Below are 21,896 nucleotides of genomic sequence, written 5' to 3'. Positions count from 1 at the left end.
TGGGGCCTCTCAGAGATCTCCTGTGTTGACCCAAGTGCCCGGGGTCTAACGCTCTAGATAAAGGGAGCACCGATTGTTACGCACGCAGCTGAAAGTTTATCATCACCGAAGGAGTAGAGGTCCTGTCAGGAGCGCACCAGGATGACCCTGATCCAACAACCCTGACACTGACAGTCCAGACCATCGAAGGTACTGAGGTACGAAAACACCGAGGTACGACAGCCCATTGAAGGGCCCCCATCCCCCAGGACTGGCCCAGAGCTCTGGACCTGCCAGCTGCTCCCTGGCGCTGGTGCCACTGCAACTCCAGAGCCTCCTGCTCCACCTGGCGCCTTGAGGGCGGGTGGGGTCTGGTCTGGCCCAGTCCAAAGTGCCATGGGCAGGGTCAGCACCCAGACCTGACCCGTTCCCCTCCCCCACACAAAGGCTGGGAGCCCCCTCTGGGGAACGAGCCCAGACTCCCACCTGCTCTGTGCTTGGCCTGGCTTAGGCCCATGCAGGACTATTGATACATGGCACTGGAGACGGTTCAGGCTGCCCCTGAGCAAGGAGGGCTGGGCATGTGCCGAGCTACAGAGCCAGGACCTGGGACCCCCACCCCCCACCTCCAGGACCTCTCCCCCACCTGACACAGGGAGCTGGGTTCTTTGGCGGGTATGTTCTGAGGACTGGTGGAAGGGGGCCATTGGCGTTTTAGCACTGGGACACTTCATTGGGGGGGAGGGAGGTCACTGCCTAAGACAAGGCCCCGATATTAGGGCTCCCCGTTGCACGTGAAATGAGGCAGTTGGCAAAAGCCCCGGATCCAAAACGGGGACCCCAAGTCAGATTTGAAATCAAAAGTTTTTTAAAATCTCAGACTATAAACCTGGAACCCAAACCAGCACCTGGGTTTTCTTTTAACCATAAAGGGACTTGGAAAATGAATTTTTTTCATCAACATGCCCCAATTGTCTCTCCCCCTTCCTCGCCCCCCCCCTTTCCACACACAGATACAAACAGTTTGCAGGGGAAATCAACTTTTATTTGTGACTCAGGGTTTTGTTTTTCAAATAAAAACCAGCAGGCTGCACTTTTCTAAACTCAGCGGGAGAACATGCCCTGTTTCTTACTCAAAAAGTCAAATGTTGTTGTTGTATTTGAACCCAAAAATCCTTTGGGAAAACGGCTTTTTCCATGTTACTCCTGATTTTCACCAGAGTGAGGGGGAATCCGTCCCACGAATGCTCATGAAGTCGCCACCATTTACACCAGAGTAAATAAGGGGAAATGGCTCTTTGGTGCCCATGGAGTTACTCCTAATTTACACCAGGCAGAGTGAGGAGGAATTCGTCCCATGCCCCTCACCGCCAGGAGTTACTCCTAGTTTATACCACATAAGGGAAGGATCAGCCCCTTTTCCTCTGAAGGTACTTCTCAGAGCGGATCTCTCCCCCCCCCCCCCCCCAGTCACTCCTCAGAGCGGATCCCCCCCCCCCCTCCCAGGGTCACTCCTCATTTACAGCAGAGAGGGGAATCAGGCCAAGTCCTCCCCCCAGAGTTATACCACAGAGGGATTTGGCTCCATTCCCTAGGGGGTGGCTCCTGATTCACACCTCAGAGCGGATTCCCCCGCCCCCCCACCCCGGGTTGGGAGAGGAGTGTGGTTGTAAGGCCGTTGGGCCAGCACATGTGGGACAGAGCAGTGAGACCCGGGCCCGGGGTTCCTTTTATTTGCCATGGCCTCCGGCTGCCAGCCCCAGGCGCTGGGCTCTGTGGGGCTTCGTAACCAGCACAGCACCTGGGGCAGCACCTGCCCGTGTGTGCCGGGGCGAGCAGGCCTGTTGCCATGGTTCTGCCGGCCCAGCTCAGTGGGCGAGGCCGGCAGGGATCTGGCCTGGCCCCCCGGCCCTTCCCAGCTGCTGCTCTGCGATCAGGCCCACATAGACCTCAGCCTCAACAGCTAGCAGCTGGAAAGACTTGCAGGCCGGTGCCAGCGCCTGGCGCGCCTCCTCCAGGTGCCCGGTGGCAGCCATCACGGCGTTCCTGGCTCGACAGCCCGTCACGGCCTCGGGCAGGTAGCCCTGCAGAGTCTGCACCAGGCCAGTCCCGGAGACGGGGCTGCTCTGAGGGGGCCCTGCAGGCGTATCCCCAGCTAGGCCCACGCAGGCAGTGGGGGTGGACAAGGCCCTGGCGATCTCCTCGCTGCCCAGGAGCAGGTCATTCACCGGCAGGCGCAGCACCGGAGAGGCCTCCGCCTCCCGCAGGGCCGCCTCCAGCCGCTCAGGGAGGCCGGCATTCCGCAGCACCACGGCCACCACGGGGCCGCCCACACTGCCGAAGATGCCCATGGTGGCCTGGTGGAAGTCCCGGACGATGGCCGCCTTCTCCTGCAGCGAGGAATAGGGGGAGGCCAGGCGGGTGTACAGCTCCCGGCTGATGTTCTTCTGCACGTGTCTGTCCGTCTGCTCCGCCGCGGCGTGGATCTCCCGGGCCGCCCACAGCAGGTGCTCCAGGCTCTGCCCCACAGGGACGTCGCCCCCCACCGGTTCCAGGCCCACGCTGGTGTCAAGGTGCTGGCTGAGAAGATGGAGCAGCGTGCGGGTGGCTAAGATGCAGCCTTGTAGGGAGTCATGCAGGGCCTGGCTCACCCGCACGAGCCGCTGCCTTTCTCTGTCTGTGCCGTAGAACAGGGAGAGCATCGCGGGGCTGGGAACAAAGCAGAGAACGCGGGTGAGGGGCGGAAGCATTTCCCCCGCCGGGATCTGCAGTGCAAGGACATGGGGGCCTGCGATGGAGCTGGCAGGCTGTTCCTTTGAAATGCAGTGCAGGGAAGGGTGTCTCAGTATTTGCCAGAGACATGAACCCAACAATCCCCAAAAAGAGGTTGGGCAGAGAGAGCCAGAATGACATTCAGGAAAAAACACTTTACATTTGAAAAGATCAGACACCCTCATGCTCCAGGGCATGGCCTCGCCTCTAACTAACAGCTGTCAGGAAGGGATTCTCCCTGCACTCAGAATTTCCATGCATCCGGCCCCTGTCCTATTCGACGTGACTCCTGGCGCAAAGGTGGGAAACCGTGTGGCTGCCGCGTGCTCGGCACGTCCATATCCCTGGGTGGGATTTAAAGGGCTGTTTGGGGGGCACAAAAGCCAAAGCGAAAGGACTCAGCCCAGAGTCCTCTCCATGGTAACAATGACTGGGAGAGATCGACTCCTTCCCACAGAATCCTCTGGGCATCTGCCCATGCCCGGCCCAGCCCTCCGCAGCCAGCTCAGACTGGGGGATTCCGGGTGCTGCTCCCCATTGGCTGTGGCTTTGGGGGGCAGTGACAAAGGTTGCTCTCACCTCAGAAGGTGGCTCGTCCCAGCAGGCGAAGGCGGGGGGGCCGGGCTATCTGGCTCTCGGTAGGATGCTCCCTCAGGGCAGGTAGGGAGAGCGGGCCTAAGCTGCAGACCTGACTCCTCACAACAGCGCAGGCCAGAAAGGGGAAACTCTTCGTGCCCTGACCCCGTCAGCTCCTGAGGCAGCTCCCTCCAGCTCTGGAGGGCCCCTGAGGAGCTGCAGAGCCGGCCCGGCCCGGCCCAGCGAGCAGAGAAACTGCTTCTGAGAGCCCCAAGGGGACGCTGGGCCCACGGACCCGATTAGCGCTGCTGCTCTGGGAGAGCTGGGTGTTTCTCTGCTCTAACCACTAGACCCCACTCCCCTCCCAGGGCTGGGGATGGAACCTGGCAGTCCCGGCTGCCAAGCCCTCCTGCTCTAACCACTAGACCCACTCCCCTCCTGGAGCTGGGAATGGAACCGCGGGGCCCTGACTCTGAGTGGCTCCGGCACCTCTCACCCTTCAGTGTCCAGTTCGTGATGAGAAGCCGGCGCCTCCCTGTGTGGCAGGAGGAAGGACTCGGAGAGGCGCTGTGGGGAGCAGCTGCAGGCTCGCTGGCTCCACAGTGGTTGTATTTATGGGTTTTTCTGTTCCTTGTGACCAGGAAGAAAGGCAGAGCTTGGCGCCCAGCCAGTCTCTCTTTCCTTGCAATCACGTGGGAAACTGAAAACCAGGAATCCCCCCTTCCCCCGCCCGTCACATACTCCTCAGCTGTTGCCTTCCTGAGGCTTTCCATGGGCCAGCTGCCTCCTGCCAGAGGGTCTGGCTCACCCTTCCGCAGAGAGCAGGGGGGCAGCTGCTAGGGGGGTTCTCAGAGTCATCAGCACCCCAACAATCAGGAACCGCCTGTCTCCCCCCTCTGCCCCGGAGGCCTTTGAATCCCTTCAGAGAGCCGGCCATTGGTGCCACCTGTAGCCCCACCAGTGGGTAGTGTGGCCAAGGCGCAGCACCACGCCCCCTGCTTTGCCAACGCAAAGGAGAATGGGGAGGGTTGTGACCAGCCTCTGGCTCCCCACAATCGTCAGCCCAGGGGACAGGAGAGGAAGCAGGAGGGATCGATCCTTTTGCTTTGGTCCAAGGACTGTGTCATTTTTCCTCAGCATCAACCAGTGGTTGGATAGTTCCCAGAGGTTCCCCATCCAGGGGGCACCTGGTGCCCACGTCACCCACAGGACATGAGGTGCCAGCACTGACGTGGTGACTACACTTGTCCTGGGACCCCAACACTTGTCCTGGGACACTAGAGAACGTCACAACTGATGGAGCTCAACAATCAGCAGGGAGAGACGCTGCAAAGCTCCAGAGGGATCCAACGCGCCCGTTGGACGCTGGCCTGTCCAGTGAGGGCTGGGATGATACGCGACAGCCAATCAGTAGGTGCAGGCTAAGCTCGCAGAGAGCTCACACCGACCTCTGCGCTGCCGTAAACCCAATGAGGAGTCTGGGAACTGTTCTTCAGCCAACGCGGGAGAGTTTGGATGTGTATGAAATACGGGAACCGCCAGGACCGCTGCCCAGGAGTACCAGAGATGCCGAAAGCATCTCGATTTGGATGTACCCAGTTATCGCTGATGCAATTGTCGGGGACTCGAACCCGGACGGCCTCTGTTCGTTGTCTGACCGCAAAGAGACAGGCAACACCAGCAAGATCCAATCACAAGCTCTTTATTGAATAGTGCGCACTACAATAGAGAGCAGCCCATCTCCCAAGTGAACCAGCCCTGCTTTCAGTAACAAGTAAGATTATATAGACAGTTCCGTCGTCATAAAACATTTGCCCAAGCATCTCAGCCCTCCCTTAATTAGTTAGAAGCTTCTAGTGTTAATGGGTATACTTCATGGCCTTAAGCAATTCATAATGCGTCAACAGCTTTCTTATCAGCCCAGAAGGCAAGAACCAAACAACAAGGAGACAGGGAGTTAAAACAAACAGAGGGCAGAGACAGTTCCTTAAGATCAGGGTGTCAAGTATCAGAGGGGTAGCCGTGTTAGTCTGAATCTGCAAAAGCGACGAGGAGTCCTGTGGCACCTTATAGACTAACTGAAGTGTAGGAGCATAAGCTTTCGGAAGTGGGTCTTTGCCCACGAAAGCTTATGCTCCTACACTTCAGTTAGTCTATAAGGTGCCACAGGACTCCTCGTCGCTTTTTAAGATCAGGGTGAGTACAGAAACAGGGAGTTACCTTATCAGTTCTCAAACTAGCTGTTCCCATCACAACTGGTATAGGAATGCAGCCTTTCACTTACTTTACTTCTGCAACCCAAGCAAGTATGTAGGGAGCGTCCCTTGCTTGAACCATGTCTCTAGTTCTGCCCAGAAACTTTTGTTAACCTCTTTCCTTGATCTGTCTTGACATAACTGCACTAGGCCCAATTCTCTAGGGCCTAACACAATGTGACAGAATCTTTCCCAACTGTTGACTGTGCACTAAGGCTGCATTTGTCACTACTGGTAATGGAGACCGGTCCTTCTCTCTTCTAAGAAGGGTCAGAACGTCCGGCGATCCACCTTGGCTCAAGAGGTGTGTCGACACTGCACCATTATTTGCGAATGCCTGCACAGCCCAAATTATTTCAAAATAACGTACGGCTTCTTCTGAAATCTCTAAGCCTCATTCTATGAGGAATAACGCCTCGTCATGGGGTCCGTATGGGGGACCATGCCCCTCTCCGGGCTCTCAGCCCCTCCCCCACCTTCTGTAGTCAATCACACACCCACCAGGGATGAGTTCAATGCCGTTACTATACAGCCTATGCTCACAGTCTGCATTAACTGATGCACATTCACGCCTTTATTAGTGCCCCTCGCCTCCTTGCCTCAGGGTGGGGAGTTGGGGGACCCGGGCCCGCCTTCACCTCCGGGTCCCAGCCCAGGGCCCTGGGGAAAGGGAAATGTCGTTCTATCCTCTTCCTGTGGTCAGTGGGGACACTGCCCGAAACTCGCTGACCCATGGGCTAGAAGCCCTGCCCTGGGCTCCTTCCTACCCTCTTAAGCTCCCAGGCTAGCCCAAATGCACCTTCTGCCGGCCACTCTCCTGCGGTTACACCCCGTCCCCTGGAGCCCAGACCCTCCCCAGATTCGGTCTTTCCTCCTGACCGGAGGTTGGCTGGTTTTAAATCTGGTGCTCCCAGGTCAGCGCCTCCCCCCCGAGCATTGGCCACGCCTTCTCCTCATCCCCCCGCCCCTCGCTATCAAAGGTGGGGCCTCTCGCAGGTCTTACAGCCGCTCCTGCAACTGCTCCGGTGTCCGGCCATGGCGCCATTTCCCCGGTGGCTTCCCCCTTCGGTGGCACATCCCCGGCCGCATCAGCAATGCTCATGGCCCCAGACCTCCTACTTACTTGATTCTGCAAGGAAGCTGCGTTCTGGCTTGATCAAGAAAACAAAATGGCCCCTGGCAAAAAGCCTAAAGACCAAGGGGAAGCAATGCCTTCCCTGGGTCTTAGTGCTCAACCGGTCCCATGCTCCTATCCCTGTTCTGACTCTGCACACGTTGGCTACGTCTACACTGGCATGATTTTCCGGAAATGCTTTTAACGGAAAAATTTTCCGTTAAAAGCATTTTCGGAAAAGCGCGTCTATATTGGCCATGGACGCTTTTCCACAAAAAAGCCCCAATCGCCATTTTCATGATCGGGGCTTTTTTGCGGAAAACAGTACTGTGCTGTTTACACTGGCCCTCTTGCACAAATGATTTGCGCAAGAAGGCTTTTGCCTGAACGGGAGCAGCACGGTATTTCCACAAGAACACTGACGATCTTACATGAGATCATCAGTGTTCTTGCGGAAATTCAAGCGGCCAGTGTAGACAGCTGGCAAGTTTTTCCGCAAAAGCAGATGATTTTGCGGAAAAACTTGCCAGTCTAGACACAGCCACTGTGAAAGGGCCATGCTGTTCTCATACTGGGTTTTTTTTGGTTGGGGGAGGAGGGGGTTGGTTTTTTGGGGTTTTTTTGGCTTAATAACTCTTGGATTCCTTTGTTTGTTCTCAACAACTTTAGTTCCCCCCCCTTTTTTTTTTCTCCCCTCAACAGAATTTTTCCCTGGTGTTTTTTTTTCGGGGGGGGCGTGTCTATATTTTTGGTTAAACCATCAGGCAACCCTAGGTACTGACAGAATTGCTGGGCCCCTGGGAAAGGTGAGGGGGGGGGCAGCCTCAGTGCTTCCCGACAGGGTGGGGCCTTGGCAGGGCTGGGGAGCTCTGTCCTGTCCGGTCCAGTGATGGAAGACGGCAGCATGGATCCAAGAGATGCTGCAGGCTTTGCAGCTGGGGCATGGCTGAGGCTGCGGACTGATCACATTCCTGGACCTTTCTCTGCCTTGTGACTAGGGTGGGGGAGCCAGGACTCCGCATTCAGCCAGTCCCTCTTTCCTTGCAATCACATGGAGAAATGGAAGACAGAAATCCTCCTCCTCCCGCTCCCTCCCCCCCCCCCCCCCCGCCATACTCCCTCAGTCACTAACTAAACAAAAGCTGGAAATCACAGGTGGGTATGGCCAAAGCTGCCACTCAGCCCACTCGAAAGTGAAAGCCGAGATCTGATCCTCTATAAAGGTGCCAGACACCCTGGTCCAGCCTGCACAGAGCAGTTTCAGCCTCCCAGCAGAGGGATCCTCCCCAAAGATCTCCCACCTCTCCTTCCTAAGCCTCCTGCTTGGAGCTGATCTCTGCCCAGCGAGCGGCTCTGCAGCTTCCCAGCGCTCAGCGAGCAGGTAACTCAGTGCATGCGACAAGGCTTTGGGGATAACAAAGTAAAAGACTAGTCGACTCTCCGATAAGCTTTTGCTCCACGGATCAGCTGGGCAGCGGCTGCTGCCTTTGAAACTGCCACCTTCGCGTCTTCCGAAGGGGCAGCTGTGGAGTCCGGGATCAGCTGGGCACTCCCAGTGTAGCATGGAGCCCAGGGTCAGCGGGATGCTGTGTGTCCCTCTCTGAGCCCGGACTCCAGCACAAGAGCCCTGCTGGGGATTCTTGTGCATTTCAAAGCAGTCGCCCGCATGCAACCCACAGTCGCCTAGACTTCCCCCTTCTCTCTGCAGACTGGTGGGCAGGAGGCAGGGACCTGGCTTCCCTCTGCAGACTCCGTGTCCCTGCATCAGTCCCTGCCCAGTAACTGGGATCGTCATTAAGCAAGTGCATTCCCGTGGGCCAGCTGACCCCAGGGCCTCGCTGAACCCAGCCCTGCACACACGCAGAGCCGCGGGGGCTGCGCCGAGGGGCTGACACTGCGACCTGAGTGGGGGAGGTAGGACTGGGCTGGAACACGCCTACAGCACCACAACCCCCCCCCTCCCCCCGCACCCCGTCCCTTGGAGCACGGCCACACCCAGATTCTAAGTCAGGAATGGGCGATCATTTCCGACAGGGCCCACTTCAGAAATTGGTCAGAGAGTGGGGGGGTGGGTGAAGTCTTTGCCCCCCCCTTCAGGGAGTTGCAGGCTGCTCTAAAATCCCCCCTCGCTCTTCTCTCCTGCAGCCTAAATAGAACCAAATCCCTCAGCCTCTGCTTGTAGGTCATGTGCTCCAGCCCCCAAGTCATTTTGGTTTCCTTCCACTGGACCCTTTCCAATGTGTCCTGGACCCTTTCCAATGCGTCCACATCCTTCCTATAGTGGGGCGGGGGGGCAGAACTGGACACAATACTCCAGAGGTGGCCTCACCAGAGCCGAATAAAGGGGAATAATGACATCTCTGGATCTGTGGCAATGCTCCTCCTAATGCACCCCAATATGCCATTAGACCTCTTGGCTACAAGGGCGCCCTGTTGACTCATATCCAGCTTCTCATCCACTGTAACCCCCAGGCCCTTTTCTGCAGAACTGCTACTTAGCCCAGCATTTCTCAAACTGCGGGGGGGTCGCGACCGACTTACAGGGGGGTCGCAGCCGGATCCACTGGGGTTTTTTTGTTTTTTCCATTTGTGTCTCCCCCGGCATCTCCAGGCAGTCCGGCTCGTCCGGTCCATTTCCCCTGCCGCGCCTGGCGGGGGAGTGAGCAGCGCAGAATCTAGTGAAGAGGGGGGGGCAGTAGCCGGGTGCCTGGCTGGGGGGGAGCAGAGCACGCACTGCTCTGGCCCACCTGACCCGCAGAGACCTGCAGCTGGCCACGTGGTGCTTCCCCTGCAAGCTGCCAGCTGAGGCAGCGGGTGGCAGAAGCACAGGCTTTAAAAGGTAAAATTCCTCCTCCATGCCTGGCTCGGAGAGGGGAGGGGAGGGGAGGGGAGGGGGGAGATTTGATTGGAGCCTGGCTCCAGTTGCTGAGGGTGCCTGCCTCAGGGGGAGGGGGGAGTGCACTGCGATGGAGGGGTTCTAGGGGGGGCTGGATCTGAGGTAGGGGGAGTGCTCTGGGATGGGGGAATTCTAGGGGGGTCTGGGTCTGAGGCAGGGGGGAGTGCCCTGGAATGGGGGAATTCTAGGGGGGTCTGGGTCTGAGGCAGGGGGGAGTGCCCTGGGATGGGGAGGGTTCTAGGGGGGCCTGGGTCTGAGGCGGGGGGAGTGCTCTGGGATGGGGGGATCCTAGGGGTCTGAGGCAGGGGGAGTGCCCTGGAATGGGGGAATTCTAGGGGGGTCTGGGTCTGAGGCAGGGGGGAGTGCCCTGGGATGGGGGGGTTCTAGGGGGGCCTGGGTCTGAGGCGGGGGGAGTGCCCTGGGATGGGGGGATTCTAGGGGGGCCTGGGTCTGAGGCAGGGGGGAGTGCCCTGGGATGGGGAGGGTTCTAGGGGGGCCTGGGTCTGAGGCGGGGGGAGTGCTCTGGGATGGGGGGATCCTAGGGGTCTGAGGCAGGGGGAGTGCCCTGGAATGGGGGAATTCTAGGGGGGTCTGGGTCTGAGGCAGGGGGGAGTGCCCTGGGATGGGGGGGTTCTAGGGGGGCCTGGGTCTGAGGCGGGGGGAGTGCCCTGGGATGGGGGGATTCTAGGGGGGCCTGGGTCTGAGGCAGGGGGGAGTGCCCTGGGATGGGGGGTTCTAGGGGGGCCTGGGTCTGAGGCAGGGGGAGTGCCCTGGGATGGGGGGGTCCTAGGGGGGTCTGGGTCTGAGGCAGGGGGAGTGCCCTGGGATGGGGGGGTCCTAGGGGGGTCTGGGTCTGAGGCAGGGGGAGTGCCCTGGGATGGGGGGGTCCTAGGGGGGCCTGGGTCTGAGGCAGGGGGGAGTGTTTACCACATTTCAAAAATTATGCAACAATAAACAAGCTCAACCTTCACATTAAAACAGTGATTCCAAATGTGATATTTTTTACTTATTTCCAATAAAAATGTAGTTGTCTAAAGTTATTGGCATATTTATTTCTTGTCCAATCCTAATCCCAATAAAATGATTAGCTTTGCTCGTGGAGCAGTGAGGCTAGGGGGGTCACACAAATTCATTTAGCTTTTTAGGAGGTCATGATATCACAAAGTTTGAGAACCCCTTACTTAGCCAGTTGGTCCCCAGCCTGTAACAATGCTTGGGATTCTTCCGTCCCAAGTGCAGAACTCTACACTTGTCCTTGTAGAACCTCATCAGATTTCTTTTGGCCCAATCCTCTAATCCAGGGGTTCCCAAACTTTTTGACACAGGGACTAGTAAATTCATTCACGAGCTTTTGGAGGACCTGTAACATTCATTTGCATATTTGCATATTCATTAAGCAAATGATGAATATTCAGCTAAGTTGTTTCTGGTCCTCTCAAAGCCCCCAGTGCCAGCGTTAGCAAAGCTTTTGATACAGTGACCCACAATATTCTTGCCAGCAAGTTAAGGGAATATGGATTGGATAAAGATGGCTAGAAAGCTGGCTAGATCAGGGTTTCCCAAACTTTTTACTTTAGTTGGAACCCGGTTTTTTTCAGTACTGTTTTTTGCAGCCCCCAAAAAAACACACATATACAAAAAGAATAAAAAACGAATACATTTTCAGTGTTTCACCCGGCTGCATCCTCCGCCAGCCTGGGCCAGGGCTTGGGGGACCCGGCGCTGCATGGGCACTCCAGGAGGTAGGAGCAGGAGCAGACTGGGGGTAGGGTAGCTGTCTACGAGGGAGGGTGCAAGGAAGGGTAGGGTTGCCAGGTGTCCGGTTTTGTACCGGACAATCTGGTATTTGAGGGTTTTGTCTGAGAAACAAATTAAGAAATTACCAGACATATAAAATGTCCAGTATTTTCTAATTAGGTAAGTTTTATTATAATTAGGTGTATCAGTCCTTAGCTGCGAACTGCCTGGCGGGTAGATGTGCTCATGCTGCCTGAGGGTGTCTACCTGCCAGGCAGTTCGCAACTACTCGAGGGAGTGTATGTGGGGGTGGGGGGGGGGGGGGGAATTGGAATCCCCGGGCTGGACTCTCTCCTGTGCCAGGGTCTGCATGTGCCCAGGTCAGTCCTGCTTCCCCCCCCCCCCATTCTTCTCCTGATCTCCCCAGTCCAGCCCTTCTTCCGGCAGCTGGTTCTCCCATCCTCATCCTGCTGATCTCCCCCGGCCACCCCTGGTTCTGTCACCTGCCCTCCCCGATCTCCACCGGACGGCCCCGCTGCCCCCAACCTGGCTTCTGCTGCCCACCCGCCTGCCTGCCCCAATCTCCGTGGGACAGCCTCGCTTCCACTGGCCATCTCCACGGGACAGCCCTGCTGCCCCGAACCCTGCTTCCCAGCAGCCGGTTCTCTCCCGACACAAACCTCCTCCCAGCCCACCCCGCTGTGCTCCCCTCCCGGCAGCCACGCTGAGGCCCGTTTTTTTTTTCCGCAGCCCGGTACTGGGCCGTGGCCCATAGTTTGGGAAACGCTGCTCTAATCTTTCTAGGTCACACTGGACTCTAAGCTCTATCCCTGCTCTCCAGCATGTCTACCTCTTCCCCTAGCTTAGCGTCATCTGCAAACTTGCTAAGGGTGTAATCCACCCCCTCATCCAGGTCATTAATAAAGATGAACAAAATCAGCTCTAGATCTAATCCTTGGGGCACACTGCTAGAAACCGACCGCCATCCTGACATCGAGCTGTTAATCATTACCTGGACAGTCTTGCCAAATTTCTGTCCACTTTACAGTCCATTTATCCAATCCACATTCCCTTAACTTGCTGGCAAGAATATTGTGGGAGTCCGTTCCAAAAGCTTTCCTAAAGTCAAGGTCTATCACATCCACTGACTTCCCCTTTTCCACAGAGCCAGTTACCTCATCATAGAAGCTAATCCGATTGGTCAGGCACGACTTGCCCTTGGTGAATCCATGCTGACTATTCCTAGTCACTCTTGCACAGGAGTCATTCTTCCAGAAAATAAGTGGCAGAACAGCTTTGCACAAGAGGGGTTTTTTTGCACAAGGAGCAGTGCAGACAGCCCCTTTCGTGTGCAATAGCCTTTTCCGGGAAAATGGCAGCTCATTAGATATGCAAATGAGGCATGGCGATATTCATCCCCGTGCCTTATTTACATATCTTCTTGCACAAGAATGTGCAGTGTAGACATCGCCTATGTGTCTTCTCCCCCTGCCCGCAGCTCTCTGGAGAATGTCCTGGAGTGACATCTTCTACCCGGACAACCCCCGGCGGCGGGAGCGGGTGACACGGTTGCACCAGGAGCTGATCAACTGCATGGAGCTCAATTTTGATGCCACTAATGACCTGATTGGAGCCCTCAACACCCACTGTCAGTGCAAGCTGCACCCCATCCACATACAGGAGAAAGGCACCCTCCAGGACAACTGCAACGTGCTCCTGGCAGCCATAAAGGCCGTGCAGGGTGAGCTGCAGGACATTGACGAACAGCTGAAGAGAAAACTGGAGCCCCACCTCTACCGAAAGCTCCACGATTTCCAGGAGCCAGAAAGCAAGAAGATGCAGATTCTGCGCTCTGTGACCACCGTAGTTGCTGGACTCACTGGCACCGTGGCTATGGGGATCTTCGTTAAACTGGCCTTGTCGGAGGTGGGAACCATCATCCTGTCCAGACTTATGACAGTCGTGGTGAAGATCGGTGTCTCCGTGGGCGGCGCCGTAGCTGGCATCCTTCTGGGCGCGGGTGTCGACATGATTGTCAGCGCCATCCTGGGCGCTGTAGAAAGAAGCCAGCTAGAGGAGGCGATTGAGGAACTCGAGGGGATCGTGAAGGAGTTCAAGCCGGCCTCCAAGGAGTACAGCAAAACCATCATGAGGGTCATGCTCATGCTGTCATGACAGGCCACACTGCACGTCACTACTTCGGGAACTAAGGCCGTGGGGCCAGCTCCTGCCTTAACACAGCCCCCTGAGAGGCAGCACAATAAATGATTTCTAGCTCTTCTCAAGTGCTAAAGTGTCCTTTTCATCAGGCTTCATTCACAGGATTTATCCTCCCACTGTGTCTGGGGAGAGGACAGGGCAATCACCCCCGTTCTACACAGGGGGAAACCGAGGCCCAGAAATTCCCAGGGATTTAAGCACTTCCACTGATCTCAGACCACTGGGACCAGGTGCTCTACATACTCAGGCATCACTAAGTTCAAAGGTGGCTCGCTGCCTAACATGACTTGCCCCAGCCCGGTACAAAAGATCTTTCATCTGCCGGTCTCAAAGCACTTCAGAAAGGTCAGAGTCAATACCACCCATGGTACACTGGGGGGGAAACTGAGTCACAGAAAGGCACTGAGCCAACAGGCCAGGAGCAGCTCCTGGACTGAGAGCATGAAAATTCAGTGAGACGTTTACCTGCCAAAGTCAGCACCTCCCCTCCAAATGTTCTGATTTTGAGAAAATGGCTGTTTCCTTTGAGAAATTGTCCTATCAGATGTTTCCCAGGCAGTTCTCTGCCCAGCCAGGCCAGTAGGGTAGCCAGGTGTTCGGTTTTTGCCCAGACAGTCCAGAAACTGCATCTTCTTTCTGGTAAAAAAACCCCAGAAAATATTTTCTGTTTTTCTTGGATGGCAGACTGGCAGGGGTGGAAGGAGCAGCAGGGAGCAGGGAAATTTAAAGGAGCATCTTCCTTTTCTTTCTTCTTCTTCTTTTGTTCTACCAATTTTTTTTCTCTGCCATATTCGGGATTTTTTGTGTAGGTATCTGGCAACCCTACCGGCCAGAGATTCTACCTCAGGGTTTTCTGTCTGCAGCCCAGGTCTGAGGAGAACTCCAAGGCACAGTACATTTTCAACCTTTGCTAGGGTGTCAGGCAGTGCTTTTTTTGTTTAAAAAAAAAAGGTGACGGTACTCTTTAAGACCCAGCCGACTGTCTGCCATTTTCATTACAGAGGTGCTGGTACTCTCTGTTCTTTCCAGGTAAGCTCTGACTGGAGGTGCTGGTACTGGGTACTGGGCAGTACCATCACAAAAAAACCACTGGTGTCAGGTGTTTCAATTCAAGGCCTCTTACACCAAACGAGGCCTGTGGATGGGAGGAAGGGGAAAACGGGCATTCATTCCAGAGCCCAGCGATTCTAAAAGGCCCGGGGCTCCCAGCTGCTGCCACCGCTGTGGGGTGCCCGTTCAGAATCACCCCTGAAGCGCCCACCGCACGCTCTGGCCAGCACCGAGGGCCCGGCGGAGGAAAGGCGGCGCCACACGCTCCGGGTGGCTCTGAGTGTTGGCTGTCCCAGCTCCGCCCCTTCTGCCCAAAGCTCACTCCTTCCAGGGGTGCAGAGCCAGCCCCCCACTCCCCTATTACCTGTCGCTTCCCCTGCCTGAAACCAAGCCTGGACTGGACGGGCTGGGGGGATTCCAGCTCTGCCCCAGGGGGCCAGCAGCCAGCCAGGTTTTCAGTATTTCAGGGCCGGGCTTTGGGTACTTGAGGGCCAAAGGGCAGAGACGCCCCTTGTCCAGTGAATTCTTCTTCAGCAGCCGCTTCTGTTCTCAGCTCTTCATGGGCCCCTGCAATGTCCTGGGGCGGAGAAGGAACCATCGGCCCCTTGTCTGCCGTGAGCGAGTCTCACCCCCAGCAGCCCCCAAACTACAAGCAGCATTGTCTCCGTTCTAGTCCCTGTGGGGGAACTGAGAGCCATAGGATAGTGGAGGGAGCGTAAGATCGAGGACACGACCAGGGCACAGAGGTAGGCGAGGATGGCAGGGGGATGGCTGGGCTATTGTGCGTGTCGGGGTGAGATCTAGACGTGCCATATTTCCCTGAGGGTATGTGTAGACATACCCTCAGGGAGAGAAAGAAAAGGACATGTCTGGGGCAGAGGGTTCAGCTCTCTGGCCTCCAACTCGGGAGCCTGCACCGCTGCCAGCCAGCACAGGAGACAGGCTGGCTATTGGCGAACCCCTCAGCCAGGACGAGGTTTCACGCTTACTGCAACTTGGCAGCAGTGGGGGGTGTCATGGGACAGTTTGCAGTACCGGCTCCTGCCAGCCCAGCCAAGCACCCGGGTAGGCCCAGGGAGTGGAACATGCATTGGACAAGGCCAGGGCAAGGCCTGACAACACAGACATTATTGTTCTGGTCATAGGAGGGCCATCCAGGATCCCCTACACTTCGTCCAAGCGCCATCGAGCTGTTGATCACTACACGTTGGGCCCAAGCATCTAGCCAGTTTCTATCCACCCTCCAGTCTGTTTATCCAACCTAGACTTCATAAATTGCTGGCAAGAATCCTGTGAGAGACCATATCAAAAGCCTTGCTAAAGTCAACGTAGGTCACATCCACCAACCTCCCCGTGTCCACAGAGCCAGTCACCTCGCCACAGAAGGAATCCGGGTTGGCCAGGCAGGACTTGTCCTTGAGGAATCCATGTTGCCTGTTCCTGATCACTCCCCCCTCTTCCAAATGCTTCAAGATGGGTCTGTAGTTCCCAGGATTGGCCTGCTTCCCTCTTTTGAAGATGGGTACTGCCAGTGGGTAGCGCGGCCAAGGCACAGCACCACGATCCCTGGTTTGCCAATGCGCTTTGAGCTTCTGGGGCTCCCATCGGGGTGACCTCAACTAACAACAGCAGAGGGGAAGGTGGGGATCAAGGTGGGTTGTGCCCAGCGCCTTGCTCCCCACAACGGTCAGCCTGGGGAGCAGGACAGGAGGCAGGAGGAATCCTTTTGCTTTGGTCCAAGAACGGTGTCATTTTTCCTCAGTATCAACCAATGGTTGGGTGGTTCCCAGAGGTTCCCCATCCAGGGGGCGCCCGGTGCCCACATCACCCTCTAGGACATGAAGTGCCAGCACTGAAGCTGTGACTGCACGTGTCCTGGGACCCCAACATCCCGGACACTAGAGAACGTCACGGCTGATGGAGCTCAAAAATCAGCAGGGAGAGTCGCTGCGAAGCTCCGGAGGGATCCAACTCACCCCTTGGACACTGGCCCGTCCAGTGAGGGCTGGGATGATACACGACAGCCAGTCAGCAAGTGCGGGCTAAGCTCGCAGAGAGCTCACACCGACCTCTGCGTTGCCGTAAACCCAACGAGGAGTCTGGGAACTGTTCTTTGGATGTGTGTTTGGATGTGTATGAAATTCGGGGACCGCCAGGACTGCTGCCCAGGAGTACCAGTCTGCCACCCACCGATAAAGACAGAAGTCGGGTGGGGATACAAATGGCCACTCGTGCAGTGACAAAGAGGCCTTCAGCATTAACACCGTCATCGCAACCATCAACAGACTGAAAAGTTCATCAGAATGTCAGATTCAGGCCCATGAAAATATTGAGAAAACCATCGGTGGACTGACGAGTTTGTCACCTACCGTGTCAAGTTCCTTGGGCAGTGAAGAGATCGACAGTCCATGTCAAAACTACCCAGATGATCTCCCAGTAGACCAGTCTCCCAGTAAATAATTTCTTCAATTTGCTGAGGTCACATCACTCTCAGGATATGTCTACACTACCCCGCTAGTTCGAACTAGTGGGGTAATGTAGGCATACCGCACTTGCAAATGAAGCCCAGGATTTGAATTTCCCGGGCTTCATTTGCATAAGCGGGGCGCCGCCATTTTTAAATCCCCGCTCGTTCGAACCCTGTGCCGCGCGGCTACACACGGCATGAACTAGGTAGTTCGGACTAGGCTTCCTAGTCCGAACTACCGTTACTCCTCATTCCACGAGGAGTAATGGTAGTTCGGACTAGGAAGCCTAGTCCGAACTACCTAGTTCATGCCGTGTGTAGCCGCGCGGCACAGGGTTCGAACGAGCGGGGATTTAAAAATGGCGGAGCCCCGCTTATGCAAATGAAGCCCGGGAAATTCAAATCCCGGGCTTCATTTGCAAGTGCATATGCCTACATTACCCTCCTAGTTCGAACTAGGAGGGTAGTGTAGACATACCCTCAGGGAGAGAAAGAAAAGATGACAAAAACATCTTGATGTGGATGTACCGAGCTATTGCTGACCCAATGTGACAGAATCTTTCCCAACTACTGAATGTGCATTATGGTTGCATTTGTCACATGGTAACGGAGAACGCTCCTTCTCTCTTCTAATACGGATCAAAAATGTTCTCCGATCCGCCATAACTCAAGAGGTACATCTACACTGCACCGTTATTTTGAATTAACTAGAGTAATTTAGAAATAACAGTGCGAGCATCTATAACATGGCCATTCCATTATTTCAAAATAATTTCAGAATAGCAGACAGCTTATTCTGAAATCTCGAACTCTCATTCTACGAGGAATAACGCCTATTCTGAAATAGCTATTTCAAAATAAGGCATGTGTAGCCCCTCCCCAGTGTTTGCTGGGCCTCTAAATCAAGACAGCGCGTCTACATTAGGGGAGCCGGCCTTGAACTCATTTTGAAGCTTTCTTGCAGTGTAGACATTCTATTTCAAAATAAGCGTGATGTGTGGACATAAGCAAGAACACCTCCGTCCTTTGTCCCTTTTGAGGATTGAGAAGGAAAGTGTCAGGTCTTTGAATTGCAATGACATAATTCATGAGGCGGGAGCCGCCGAAGCTGGAAAATCAAAATTATTTGTTTGAAGAATTAAGTTGAAATAAATATGTTAATTTATGTAAATACAATGACTTCATAATTTCTCGGCAATATTAATTCATACTTAGGCCCTTCTCTCCAATATTCCCCTCAGAATCTTAATCCAGCCCAGGCTCTAACTTGACTCCCAGATGTAAGCTGAAGGCAGGGAAACTGAGTCAGGGAGAAATGAAAGTGACTTCCCTTCAGTACTCAGGGGCTTGGGAATAGAACCCAGGACTACTGTGAGACTGCAGCTGCCTGGCTGCTTTGTGCAGGCTGGGCTAGGGAGCTGGGCCCATTTATAGGGGACTGATCTCTGCTTTCACTTGCAAGGGGGCTGAGCTACGGGCCATTGGCAGATGTGAGGACACCCAGCTGTGGGCAGTGTGGTTTAAAGTAAAAGGTTCGGAAATGTAGCTAGTCCCAGGAAGGCGCAGAAACAGGCAAACTATTACTAAATATCTTTTAAACTTTTATTAAAGGGCTTCTACGTATAAATTATGATTTTATCAATTTCTTACATACGAAGGCACTAAATAATTATTAGAATGTCTAATAAGCAAAATGCAATACAGTGAAGAAAATTCTTTGAGGTTTCTCTAAATCCCAATAGTTGTTAACAAGGGACTAGGGTTTATTAACACTTACATTTACATCAGTCTTACTTATAAGACTAATCATTTACCTAAAACTTTTAACACTACTACTTAATACTTCTAAACAATTTCAGATAACAATACTTACATTTAACAGACACACAAACTACAACAACAACATATTTGGTATTCGTTATGTTTGGTATACGTTACGCTCTACAGGAACTCGTTTGGTTCGGTGAGCGGGAGGTGGCCCTCGGGTGATCAGTCCTCGGACCTGGCTCATATTCCGCCATCCAATGGTTATTCGGGATTCCTCAATTTGATACAGGAGGGGAAGCTGTTTTATAGAGAGAGCTTTTGCGCACTTTTTGTGATAGGCTAGCAGACCTTGTCTGTTAAGTGACAGGAGTAAGGGGGTGAGATGGTTTCCTGTTTTTCCTTTTCTGCCTTGTCGGGCATGGCACGGTCAGCACAACCAGCATGAACTTTACATGAACTTTTCAGGTCTGGTTTTGGTTCCTGTTTGTCGCTGATCTTTAAGTTACATAGTGTAAGGGTTTTCATCAAGGGGAAGTTGACCTCTTGCTTGGATGGCAATACGCGCGAGAGGCCTGGCCAGCAAAGAGCCTGCTTCCACAGGCAGGACGCCACCTTAGCCATTCACTGCTAAGTGGGAGAGCTCCAGGAGGAGGTGGCTAGGTTGAGGAGCACCCGAATCCACGAGCAATTCCTGCACCGTGTTCATGAGGAGACAGCTGAGGTTCCCTCTGCAGACTCAGTGTCCCTGCATCCGTGACATCTGGAGCCCAGTTTTGGGGTTCACCCAGTAACTGGGATCGTCATGAAGCAAGTGCATTCCCGTGAGCCAGCCGAGCCCAGGGCCTCGCTGAGCCCAGCCCTGCACACACGCAGGCTGCACCAAGGGGCTGACCCTGCAGCCTGAGTGGGGGAGGCGGGACTGGTCTGGAACACACCCACAGCACCACGACCCCCCTTTCCCCGGTCCATCGGGCCACGGCCACACCCAGATTCCATCTGGCATTCTAAGCCAGGGATGGGAGATAATTTCTGATGGGCCCCATTTCAGAAATTGGTTGGGGGGGGGAGCGTGTGAAGTCTTTGCTCCTTCCCCCAAGTGAGCCGCCAGCTGATCTGAACTGCTGGCGGTTCCCTCTCCGTGCCCGTGCTGCTGGCAGTGGGAAGAGACTTTGCTCGCTCCCCCCCCCCCGCCAAGTCAATGAGAGCCCAGGGAAGGGGGGGACATGCAAAGTGTCTCTCTGCCCCGCCGCCATCCAGCAAGGGAGCACTGCACTTAGATTCACCCATCTGCTGAGCAGCAGCTGGTGGTTAACTCTAAGCGCCCCCCCACTTTGCGCGCGCCCCGGCCCTACGCCCTGATTGCTGTTTTGCCCACCTCTGTCCTAAGCCCTCTCCAGAGCCTTGGGCCAGTGGAGGGGGGGATCTGAGTGGGGGAAGGATACAGGCTCTGGACATTCTGGGCCCCACCACAATTTCTTGCAAACCTGCCACCCCTGCCTGCCATGGGGGCAGCCTTTGGGAATCGGGCCTGGGAAACATTTTTGTTAAAGGGAAGCTGAGTCACAGCCCTGCCAAGCCCCTGATGGCTGGCAGGAGGGAGAGTTGGGGCAGGGCTGTGCAGTGGGGAGCTCTGGCTAAAACTTCTGTCTTCTCCCCCTTCCCGCAGCTCTCTGGAGAATGTCCTGGAGTGACATCTTCTACCCGGACAACCCCCGGCGGCGGGAGCGGGTGGCGCGGTTGCACCAGGAGCTGGTCAACTGCATGGAGCTCAATTTTGATGCCACTAACGACCTGATTGGAGCCCTCAACACCCACTGTCAGTGCAAGCTGCAGCCCATCCACATACAGGAGAAAGGCACCCTCCAGGACAACTGCAACGTGCTCCTGGCAGCCATAAAGGCCGTGCAGGGTGAGCTGCAGGACATTGACGAACAGCTGAAGAGAAAACTGGAGCCCCACCTCTACCGAAAGCTCCACGATTTCCAGGAGCCAGAAAGCAAGAAGATGCAGATTCTGCGCTCTGTGACCACCGGGGTTGCTGGACTCACTGGCACCGTGGCTATAGGGATCTTCGTTAATCTGGCCTTGTCGGAGGTTGGAACCATCGTCCTGTCCGGACTTATGACAGTCGTGGTGAAGATCGGTGTCTCCGTGGGCGGCGTCATAGCTGGCATCCTTCTGGGCGTGGGTGTCGACATGATTGTCAGCGCCATCCTGGGTGCCATGGAAAGAAGCCAGCTAGAGGAGGCGATTGAGGAACTCGAGGGGATCATGAAGGAGTTCAAGCCGGCCTCCAAGGAGTACAGCAAAACCATCATGAGGGTCATGTTCAGTCTGCCATGACTGGCCACACTGCACGTCACTGCTTCTGCAGCGAGGACCGCAGGGACTGGCTCCCAAACTGGGCTGCCTTAGCACAGCCATGAAAGGCAGCACAATAAATGATTTCTGGCTCGTCTCGAGTGCTGAAGTGTCCTTTTCATCAGGCTTCATTCCTGCGTTTATGCTCCTGCCCTGTCTGGGGAGAGGATGGGACAAGCACCCTCATTCTACACAGGGGGAAACTGAGGCCCAGAAATTCCCAGGGATTTAAGCACTTCCATTGGGGCCAGGTGCTCTGCAGACTCAGATATCGCTGAGTTCAAGGGCAGCTCGCTGCCTAACGTGACTTGCCCCAGCCCGGTACAAGAAGTCTCTAGCATAGCAGAGAATTGCCTGAGCTTCCCACATCACAGACTAGTGCCCAAACCAGCACTGGCCCCGCCTTTCCCTCCAGCTGGTCTCTTTCATCTGCCGATCTCAAAGCACCTCAGAAAGATCAGTGTCAATGCCACCCATTGTACACTGGGGGAAACTGAGTCACAGAAAGAGACTCGGCAACAGGCCGGGAGCAGCTCCTGGACTGAGACCATGAAAATTCAGTGAGACGTTTCCCCGCCAAAGTCGGCAGGTCCCCTCCAAACGTTCTGATTTTGACAAAACGACCGTTTCCAATGAGAAACTCTTTTCTCAGATGCTTCCCAGCCAGTTCTGTGCCCGAGCTAGGCCAGGGAACCTGCCTTG

At 55.2% G+C, this 21,896-nt stretch overlaps 3 protein-coding genes across 6 annotated transcripts in view; 2 read left to right on the top strand and 1 right to left on the bottom strand.

Moving 5' to 3' along the window:
* Positions 1 to 1,002: 1,002 nt before the first annotated feature.
* LOC106731549 (uncharacterized) lies at positions 1,003 to 9,360 on the bottom strand. Of its 3 annotated transcripts, none has more exons than XM_075907026.1 (2): positions 9,238 to 9,360; positions 1,003 to 2,688 (listed from the first exon to the last, which is right to left on the bottom strand). In XM_075907026.1, the coding sequence occupies exon 2, from the start codon at positions 2,679 to 2,681 to the stop codon at positions 1,848 to 1,850; it is 834 nt and encodes a 277-aa protein (XP_075763141.1). In that variant the 5' UTR covers positions 2,682 to 2,688; positions 9,238 to 9,360; the 3' UTR covers positions 1,003 to 1,847. The 3 variants fall into 3 exon arrangements, with proteins under 3 accessions (XP_075763141.1, XP_075763138.1, XP_075763140.1); XM_075907023.1 differs by lacking the exon at positions 9,238 to 9,360 and adding an exon at positions 3,824 to 3,980; XM_075907025.1 differs by lacking the exon at positions 9,238 to 9,360 and adding an exon at positions 3,331 to 3,815.
* Positions 7,804 to 21,896, top strand: part of LOC106731550 (single-pass membrane and coiled-coil domain-containing protein 3-like) — a 26,433-nt gene continuing 12,340 nt past the window's right edge. Inside the window, exons 1-2 of one of the 2 annotated variants that reach the window (XM_075907029.1) lie at positions 7,804 to 8,077; positions 20,500 to 21,222. In XM_075907029.1, the coding sequence (XP_075763144.1) occupies positions 20,511 to 21,176 (666 nt within the window). In that variant the 5' untranslated portion in view covers positions 7,804 to 8,077; positions 20,500 to 20,510 and the 3' untranslated portion in view covers positions 21,177 to 21,222. Of the gene's footprint in view, positions 8,078 to 13,506; positions 13,895 to 20,499; positions 21,313 to 21,896 lie in introns of those variants that run through there. The other variant, XM_075907028.1, reaches the window with a different exon arrangement.
* Positions 9,400 to 13,609, top strand: LOC102448706 (single-pass membrane and coiled-coil domain-containing protein 3-like). The gene is made up of 2 exons (XM_075907027.1): positions 9,400 to 9,535; positions 12,828 to 13,609. Exon 2 carries the CDS (start codon positions 12,839 to 12,841, stop codon positions 13,502 to 13,504), a length of 666 nt encoding a protein of 221 aa, XP_075763142.1. The 5' UTR covers positions 9,400 to 9,535; positions 12,828 to 12,838; the 3' UTR covers positions 13,505 to 13,609.

The sequence above is a fragment of the Pelodiscus sinensis genome, chromosome 24 (genome assembly GCF_049634645.1).
Source record: "Pelodiscus sinensis isolate JC-2024 chromosome 24, ASM4963464v1, whole genome shotgun sequence".
In the NCBI taxonomy this organism is placed as follows: Eukaryota; Metazoa; Chordata; order Testudines; family Trionychidae; genus Pelodiscus; species Pelodiscus sinensis.
This window is presented reverse-complemented; position numbering and strand designations above follow the sequence as displayed.